Source organism: Pygocentrus nattereri, chromosome 24 (genome assembly GCF_015220715.1).
Source record: "Pygocentrus nattereri isolate fPygNat1 chromosome 24, fPygNat1.pri, whole genome shotgun sequence".
Taxonomy (NCBI): Eukaryota; Metazoa; Chordata; class Actinopteri; order Characiformes; family Serrasalmidae; genus Pygocentrus; species Pygocentrus nattereri.
In genome coordinates, this window is record NC_051234.1 from 10,764,074 (window position 1) to 10,774,629 (window position 10,556).

The 10,556-nt window shown below is 38.8% G+C and overlaps 1 protein-coding gene across 1 annotated transcript in view; it reads left to right on the forward strand.

Annotated features, from left to right (window-relative positions):
* The first annotated feature begins 7,072 nt into the window (after window positions 1-7,072).
* The window catches only part of LOC108437369 (protein asteroid homolog 1-like), an 8,598-nt gene continuing 5,114 nt past the window's right edge, over window positions 7,073-10,556 (forward strand). The window contains exons 1-2 of the mRNA XM_017714412.2: window positions 7,073-7,113; window positions 8,308-9,597. Coding sequence (XP_017569901.2) covers window positions 8,347-9,597 — 1,251 coding nt within the window. The 5' untranslated portion in view covers window positions 7,073-7,113; window positions 8,308-8,346. The remainder of the gene's footprint in view (window positions 7,114-8,307; window positions 9,598-10,556) is intronic.

The following is a 10,556-nucleotide window of genomic DNA, read 5'->3' on the forward strand; positions in this document are numbered from 1 at the left end:
ATGTCAACACTCACCTCTAAAACTGCTAAATTCTGCTAGATCCCCTATGGGACTTCTAATGGTATGTTAGCAATAAGCTAATGTGAATTCACACTACATATTTTTGGATGCTCTAGATTAAACACAGATTTTTGAAGCTTGTAAAAGACATTTAATATATTTTATCACATGTTTGTAATAGACATTGTCATACATCTGAGTTTGTATGCATCAGTGTTACAGTGACTCAGTAAAGTCCTGACATAGGAATGTAAAACAGTGGCATCAGCTCTAAGAACTACCTGAAACACTGCTTAGACTGTGGTTCGTATTCCCAGTGTTGTATCTAGAACTTCCAGAAGGACTAGAGTGACGTCTTCTCTCACTAAACTGGTCCCACTGTAAATCAGAGTGTGATTGGTTGGTTCCTCTGTCACTTCCTAATTACGTTGGTAGTTAATCTAATGTTTGATGCCTTCAGTCCAGGTCCTGAAGTCCTAACCAATGGGAGAGCTCGCTTGGTTGTATCTACTCAGATACCACAGAGAAATAATCCTGATTGGATCATTTTTCCTTCACCCTACACTATACCAATAAGGGTCCTTGGGCAAGACTCCTAACACCACCTTGGCCTACCTGTGTAAAATGATCAAATTGTAAGTCGCTCTGGATAAGAGCGTCAGCCAAATGCCATAAATGTAAATGTAAATGTTTTAAAAAAAATGGAACCCATTTGTTTCAAGCCAAAACATAACCATGAAATATAAGTATTATTACACTACTTGCAGAAACTGAATACAACAAACATGATAATTATAAATAAACTATGGTAAAATTACAGACATGCGTTTTTTTATTTCACAAAAATCTAAAGATCTAGAAAGCGCTGAAGGTCCAGAATGTGAGAGAACCAGGGCACCAACCTGCAGCGATATTCACGCCCCTAGTGCTGCACTATATTTAAACACTATACTGCCACTCACATTGAACTGTCCAACATCACTGACCACTGACTGGCCATCGTTCAACAAAACTGCATAAAAAAAATTAACAACAAACAAATCATTCTGCATCTGATTCATGGAACTTTTGTATGACATAGAAATGATCAGAGATTTGAGCTCAGTGCGTGAAATCAAGTACCGGCCTACCAGCACCTCATTTACATATCATTTACAGGAAACATGCCAAATTCATGTAGATGTTTCAGTGCTTTTAAGACAACAGAATGATGTGATTACTAATGTGATTATTTAATGTGATATTTAAACACTATTATTGCAGTGTATGATGCTATCTGTGCATTGTGTAAGTAATGGGCAGATTAAATATAATACAAAAGCATTGTAATATATCTTGTATTGAAAATGGAATAGTTTGTATTTGTTTATATCAGTGTGCATGAAAAATAAGTACATCCACTTTTATACTGGATTGCTGTGAGACGAATTTGATCCAAAAATGCATTGTTTTCCTTGTCCACCAGGTGGTGGTGAGGAGCTCCCCTCTCTGATAAGATCTCAGGCATTTAAGTCATTTAATAGAAGCCTATTTTAAATGAACATGCAAATATAAGGACGGTTTTGAATGTTGTTTGTTTTCTTCACTGTTCTGTTTTGCCTCAATAATAAAAATAACACTGAAGTGAGATGAACAAACGTGTCTTTTCTTTTAAAACCAAAAGTAATAAACAGTGGTGGACAGCGATTAAGTAAAAGTACTTTGTTGCTGTACTTTAGGTTTTTTTTTTTGTATCTTTACTGAAGTTTTTCCATTACAGGCGACTTTTTACTTTTCAAAGTCTAATATCTGACTTTTTACTCCACTACATTTTGAGAAACGTTCCTTTTGGTTTATGTGTGCATAAAAAAGTAACATGTCAAAATGAAAGAAGCGCAAAGCCAGAACACCAACCAGAGCATAGTGGTCACTTTGTTTTGAGTTTGTTTTGACCTATTGGACATACTGACCCAGTGCAAACACACGGTTCAATTCCCACTCTTAGGTTTTACACCACACTGTCAGTTCAAAAATGTACTTCATACTCCACTTTGAGCATTTTCATATTTCTAGACGTATTAGTTATTCTGTTTGATATATGCAACCTCTTTGTAGTTATATCATGGAAAAATCATGCTTTTTCAGAATAAAAGTCTGATGTCATAAAAACACTCCATGTATATATGTGTATGTATATATATATATATATATATATATATATATATATATATATATATATATATATGTGTGTGTGTGTGTGTGTGTGTGTGTGTGTGTGTGTATGCGCTTGCTGCTATACATATGCACACCCACACACACACGTATATATACATACAGTGCAGGAAATAATTATTTGATCCCTCCCTGATTTTGTAAGTTTGCCCACTGACAAAGAAATGAACAGTCTATAACTTTTAATGGTAAGTTTATTTTAACAATGAGAGATAGAACATTGAACAGAAAATCCAGAAAATCGCATTATAGAAAATGTATAAATTGATTTACATTACATTGAGTGAAATAAGTATTTGATCCCCTACCAACCATTAAGAGTTCTGGATCTCACAGACTGGTTAGATTTCCCCATTTCAACTCGTCACCCGCATTAAAGACACCTGTCTCAACTTGTCACCTGTATAAAAAGACACCTGTCCACAGAATCAGTCAATCAATCAGACTCCAACCTCGCCACTATGGGCAAGACCAAAGAGCTGTCTAAGGATGTCAGGGACAAGATTGTAGACCTGCAAAACCATAAGCAAGAAGCTGGGTGAGAAGGAGACAACTGTTGGTGCAGTTGTTCGAAAATGGAAGAATCACAAAATGACCATCAGTTGACCTTGGTCTGGGGCTCCACGTAAGATCTCACCTCGTGGGGTATCAATGATCATGAGAAAGGTGAGAAGAAGAAACATATTAAGGTTTGAGTTGCCAAGCGACAGCCTCGAAACTTTAAGGATTTAGACATGATCTCCAAAGAGGAGCGGACCAAAATTCCTCCTGATATGTGTGCAAACCTGGTCAGCAACTACAAGAAACCTCTGTGTTGCAAAAACCTTTGGTTTTGCCAGGAAGTACTAAGTCTTGTTTTGCTAGGACAACAATTGCACCAACAGTTGTCTCCTTCTCACCCAGCTTCTTGATTATGTTTTTGTAGCCCATTCCAGCCTTGTACAGTCTTGTCCCTGACATCCTTAGACAGCTCTTTGGTCTTGCCCATAGTGGCGAGGTTGGAGTCTGATTGATTGAATGGACAGGTTTCTTTTTATACAGGTGACAAGTTGAGACAGGTGTCTTTAATGCGGATGACGATTCGAAATTGGCAAATCTAACCAGTCTGTGAGATCTAGAACTCTTAATGGTTGGTAGGGGATCAAATACTTATTTCACTCAATGTAATGCAAATCAATTTATACATTTTCTACAATGTGATTTTCTGGATTTTCTGTTCAATGTTCTATCTCTCATTGTTAAAATAAACTTACCATTAAAAGTTATAGACTGTTCATTTCTTTGTCAGTGAGCAAACTTACAAAATCAGTGAGGGATCAAATAATTATTTGCTCCACTGTACAAATAAAACTTTTTCTTAGGCTCTTTCTCAAGTACACACTTAAGAACAAACTTAGGAAGAATGGGGGCCACTCTTATGAACTTCTTAGTGTTCGTCTTAGGAACCTTCCTTTCTTCTTTCTTAAGAAAGTTTTTGTGATTCTGACCCCAGATAGTCAAAGCTAAAGGAGCTACTGTGCTGCACCTGCATCACACAATAATCTGAACAGAGCCTTGCATTACAAACGGCTGGTAGTTTGGATCAGTGGAAATGGTCTGTTTCACCGCAGACCTGACTGAAGCTACTGTTTAAACTAAAGCCACACTCTGGAGTTGAGCTCTGTTTCCTTTTAAAGCTGAATGGTTATATTATATAATCAGTTTTACAGCAATAAAAACACTCATTTGGATGCGAAGTGAAAACTGACCAGCCTGACTGAACCCACATAGGCTGGCTATGTGGCAGCTCAGGAGGCTCTTCATAAACCTGCTTGAACACTTTTTCACGTGTAAGAATGAATTCATCAGCCAGCACAGCAGCTTCACAGACTTTTCTCTCATTCAATTACACTTTGACAACACCATCTGACAAACAGCTCTTGAATTCTTCTAATTATTTAAACTCCTTATCCAGCATAGTTTCTTTGTCTCTAATAAGCTCTACAGAGATCTGGCGCTGAACTTTCTTATAAGGCCTAAACGTCTGTCTAGATTGGTCTACTAAACCTGTATAACCTGCACATCTCAGAGTTCAGGACATTCCAATAAGTGAGATTTTACAAAAGTGGCGACCAAAGCAGCCAAAGCTCTTAAATAATAAACATAGAGCTGAAGTAACTTCTTATTCACCAGCTTCTCGTGTGAATGTTCTGTTCCACCTTAAATGGCGCTGCAGTCACACTGAGGGGCCTTAAACACAGTGGCGGTTCTAGAAAAATTTACCAGGGGTTGTGCAGAGTTTCGGCAGGGAGACGGTGGTGTGAGAGCTGTGTCGAGAGTTGCTCTGCCTCTCCTATTAAGGCGCAAGCACCCACCCCACAGCGGAATGGAAGCCAATGACATGGCAGAAATTTTGAGGTGGCATCTGGGGTGGCCAAACAGATTTCAGGGGGGGTCCTGGTCACCTCGGCCACCTCTTTAAAACCACACCTGCTTGCATGTGTAACCAACTTTGAAAAAGAAGCTGGTGAATACAAAACTGACATCAGCTTCAATAAATGCATCAATTTACCTCAATAAATGATGCATTTGCCTCAATAAATCCATCCTTAATGAGTAAACACTTCAAACTTTAATGATGTTTAATGAACAGCTGTCGAGCAGCACAGCAGTGTTGTAATAGCAACCAGAGCTGCTGGACTTTTGAACCCCATACCAGACAGTTTAGGGCCAATTTGACTAAAGGTCAAATATCAGGCATGTGAGCCAGGTGCTGGACAGCGTCATACAGTTATGCCTACACATTTCCTCCATGAGATTAGGAAAAAGAAAGTTATCTTCAAATATATTCTGGGATTCTATTTGGAAATATCAATGTATAGAGTGTATGTATGTGGCATCATAACTGGATGAAAACGGCTGTATTTGGATTGAAAATGCAGCATAAACACTGATCTATACAGGAAGATGTATACACTATGATCTATACAGTAAGAGATGATCTATACAGTAAGATGTACACACTATCATCTAAACAGTAAGAGATAATCTACACAGAGAGAAATGGTCTATACAGTAAAGTGTATACACTATCATCTATACAGTAAGAGATGATCTATACAGTAAGAGATTTTCTATACACTGAGATGTATACACTATACAGTGAGATGATCTATACAGTGAGATGTATACACTATCATCTATACAGTAAGGGATGATCTATACAGTGAGATGTATACACTATCATCTATACCGTAAGAGATTATCTATACAGTGAGATGTATACACTATCATCTATATAGAAAGAGATGATCTATACAGTGAGATGTATACACCATCATTTATACAGTAAGAGATGATCTATACAGTGAGATGTATACACCATCATCTATACAGTAAGGAATTATCTATACAGTGAGATGTATACACCATCATCTATATAGTAAGAGATGATCTATACAGTGAGATGTATACACCATCATCTATACAGTAAGAGATGATCTATACAGTGAGATGTATACACCATCATCTATACAGTAAGGGATGATCTATACAGTGAAATGTATACACCATCATCTATACAGTAAGGAATTATCTATACAGTGAGGTGTATACACCATCATCTATATAGTAAGAGATGATCTATACTGTGAGATGTATACACCATCATTTATACAGTAAGAGATGATCTATACAGTGAGATGTATACACCATCATCTATACAGTAAGGAATTATCTATACAGTGAGATGTATACACCATCATCTATATAGTAAGAGATGATCTATACAGTGAGATGTATACACCATCATCTATACAGTAAGAGATGATCTATACAGTGAGATGTATACACCATCATCTATACAGTAAGGGATGATCTATACAGTGAAATGTATACACCATCATCTATACAGTAAGGAATTATCTATACAGTGAGGTGTATACACCATCATCTATATAGTAAGAGATGATCTATACTGTGAGATGTATACACCATCATTTATACAGTAAGAGATGATCTATACAGTGAGATGTATACACCATCATCTATACAGTAAGGGATGATCTATACAGTGAGGTGTATACACCATCATCTATATAGTAAGAGATGATCTATACAGTGAGATGTATACACCATCATATATACAGTAAGAGAGGATCTATACAGTGAGATGTATACACCATCATCTATATAGTAAGAGATGATCTATACAGTGAGATGTATACACCATCATCTATACAGTAAGAGATGATCTATACAGTGAGATGTATACACCATCATCTATACAGTAAGGGATGATCTATACAGTGAAATGTATACACCATCATCTATACAGTAAGGAATTATCTATACAGTGAGGTGTATACACCATCATCTATATAGTAAGAGATGATCTATACTGTGAGATGTATACACCATCATCTATACAGTAAGAGATGATCTATACAGTGAGATGTATACACCATCATCTATACATTAAGGAATTATCTATACAGTGAGGTGTATACACCATCATCTATATAGTAAGAGATGATCTATACAGTGAGATGTATACACCATCATCTATACAGTAAGATATGATCTATACAGTGAGATGTATACACCATCTTCTATATAGAAAGAGATGATTTGTACAGTTAGAGATGATCTACACAGTAAGAGATGATCTATACAGTAAAGGTGGCACAGCTGCAGATTAGTCCGGGCTGAGTCAGGGGAAAACGCCCTGGAAACCGTTCACAAACAAACACTCCTCTCAGCTGAGCTGCTCTTCTGCTTGTCTTTAAGTTTCGCTTTCCTCTGTGTGACGCACAGTTTCGCTTTCCGTCCTGCTTACATAAACAAGCGCCCCGAGCGGGCACGAGAAGAAATACAGAAGCCCAGGCAGCGCGCGCGCTCTTCTTCATTCTCCCGGCAAAACAGGTAAATCATCCTCGACCCTATTCAGGTTAATATGCGCACGAGTTTTTCAGACAGTCGCCTGTTTGAGCTCGAGCGTGAAAATGAATTAAAACGCTTCAGAAAGTTTAGCCGAAACTTATAAAGTCATATTTTGTAGAACTTGTTTCCGTTCTTATTGCGTCTGTCATAAAAAAGCTGGTTTTACACAGAATATGGTTCTCTAAGGGTTCTTTTAGGACCGTTTGCATGCTTAAATGGTTCTCTGCATGGTGAGATGTTTCTCCAGATTGATGGAGAATGTGTTGTATATGGTTCTATATAACTTTTTTAAAAAGTTTTGTATAACACCAAAAAGGGTTCTGCTACTGTATACCCTCTTATAAATGATAGTTCTTCAAGAGTTCTTTAGTAAAGAAAATATTTTATATAGAACCATGAACACTTAAAGAACCCTTTGCATGCTTAAACGGTTCTCTGCATCATGAAATTGTTCCGCAGATTTATGGAGAATGTGCTGTATATGGTTCTATATAGAACCTTTTTGAAAAGGATTCTATCTAGCACCAAAAGAGGTTCTGTTATTGTTACAATACAAGCTTGTTACAATAGAAGTTGCTATATAGAACCCTTTTCCAAAAGATTCTATATAGAACCATATACAGTACATTCTCCATCAATCTGATCATTCTTTTCATGGAATGTTTATGGTTCTATTTAGAATCATGTTCTTTATTAAAGAACCCTAAAAAAACATTTTAAGTGTGTACAAGTGAGTGACAGTAGCAGAAAACTTTTTGGTGCTATATAGAATAACGTACAACACATTCTCCGTCAATCTGAAGAACCATTTCACCATGCACAGAACCATTTTAGCATGCAAAGGGTTCTATGTAGAAATTGTGGAAATGGAGTACTAAAAAACTCTTGAGGAACCATCTTTGTAAAGTGTCCACTCTTAAACTTAAAAAGTAAGTAACCAGGTTTACTTTGAGTTTGCCATACGTGTAAAGTTTATAGGAGAATAATCTGTTTAAGTTTGTTAACTTAATATTTGAAGTGTTTTCAAGTTTGAAAACAGCATAATTTTGTTCACTGTACATTTCAGAATTATAGGCCACCTCTAATCCTGATAAAGGCCACATAAAACCTGGTAACTGCAATAAAGATTGATGATTAAATAATTCATACTGGGTTGTAAATTTGAATATTTTGTAGGTCTATATTTTGTTGTCCAGGACTCCAAAAGAGGGCGCCATGGGAGTCCAAAGACTCAAGAGCTACATGGAGGGCAACAATGATGTCCTAAAGAGGCGATACTTCAGGAAGAGTAAGCTCATCATCGATGGATCCAATCTGTACTACAGCCTCTACTTCCGTTCCCCCTTGGATCAAGTGCACGGAGGAGAATATGAAGGCTTCGAGAAAGTGGTCAGTCGCTTCTTTGCAAACCTCAGAATCTGCAAAATCGAGCCCTACGTTGTGCTCGATGGAGGGGACGACATCAGCAATAAGAAGTTTGACACCCTGAAACAAAGAACCCAGGACAGGATCAAGAGGGCCGATGCCTTATCCAAAGGACGACGAGGAGAAGTCCTTCCAATCCTCATCAAGAACGTCTTCAAACAGGTCCTCAGAAAGCTCAAGGTGCCACTTATCCAGTGTGTCGCCGAGGCCGACTGGGAGGTCGCAGCTCTGGCTAACGAGTGGAACTGTCCAGTTCTGTCCAATGACTCTGATTTCTTCATATTCGACATCAAGGGAGGGTTTTTACCCCTTTCTGACTTCTACTGGAGGAAAGTGAAGTCAATGAAACAGTCCAACAAAAAGTACATTCTAGCCAGTTGGTATTCTGTTAGTAACTTGTGCAGCACCTTTAACTGCATGAACAAGCACCTTCTCCCTATTTTTGCCACCATCTTGGGCAACGACTACGCCCAACTGAACAAAACACTGTTTCCAAACTGGACAAAGTTCTCACTTATTCCTGGAGTAAACCGCAATATCGATGGCTTGCTCAGGTGGCTGTCATGCCATAAGAGTCCCAAGGATGCAATTAAAGCCCTTCTGAGCATGATTACAAACCCGAGGGATTCAGTGACGGTCCGCAAGGTTCTCAAGGAGGGCCTCCAAGAGTACCGCCTGACTCCCAGCTCCATAGCTCAGTTCTTCAAGCGAGGAGAACCACAGAGCAACCTCCCAAGACCTTTACAGAGCCTTCCGGAGTGGTTCCTGAAGGCCCTGGGCGAGGGCAAGCTCAACTCGATCCTTCTTGATGTCCTCACACTGCACAGGGTCACTCTCAACTTTTTGGTCCAGGATTTTAGCCTCCGCAGCAACAATCTGACCTCAAGACCCATACGGCAGGTCATTTATGGCTTAATGGTGCAGGCCTCTGCAGAAGAAGAGCAGTACGAGGTAGAGGAGTATGACAGGCAGGGGCTGATGCTAACCAGCTCCAAGGTTCCAGCCATCCTGACAAACCTTCAGCTGGACACACTGTGGGAGGTAATACAGAATTTCCTAGCTTTATTTTTTTAGGCATATTAATAGATATAGAATGTAAATATTGCTCAGAATCAATTCTGCAAACACAGCCTGTTTTGCATTTGCCATGGTTGTGATATCACAATCATATTTCCATACGACCACCCATTCAGCCTACAACGGTTTGACCCCGCCAATTCAGCCTACAGCTGTTTGACCCATTCATCCTACAGCAGTTTAGCCCCACCCATTCAGAGAAGATGCCTTTCTTATCATTGCCTAGCGTACAACGAAATTGAGCAGCAATCCAACGGCACTTTACACACAAAATAAATAAACATACGGATAAAACATATGAAGTGTAGATTTATGAAAAATTGTATATACATATTCTAAACAGACAAAGTCAAGTGAGGTAGCAGTTAGTTATTGCTCATTCCTTGGATAGCTTATAGAGTTATATAATATTGCACATCTTAAGAATTATTGCACAGAAAGAATATACACTCACCAGCCATTTTATTAGGCACACCATTCAGTTGCTTGTTAACACAAATAGTTAATCAGCCAATCACTTGGCTGCAACTCAATGCATTTAGGCATGTAGAGGTGGCCAAGACAACTTGCTGAAGTGCAGACCGAGCATCAGAACGGGGAAGAAAGGTGATTTAAGTGACTTTAAACGTGGCATGTTTGCTGGTGCCAGACGCGCTGGTCTGAGTATTTCAGAAACTGCTGATCTACTGGGATTTTCACACACAACCATCTCTAGGGTTTACAGAGAACGGTCCGAAAAAGAGAAAATATCCAGTGAGCGGCAGTTGTGTGGACGGAAATGCCTTGTTGGTGACCCAGATGACGTCCTGGGTGGAATGTGTCCTTCAGGATGTTGGCTGTCATTGGGCAGCCAATGATCTTCTGGGCTGTATTTACGACTCCCTGCAGTGCTCTGCTCTCTGCCACTGAGCAGCTGCTGTACC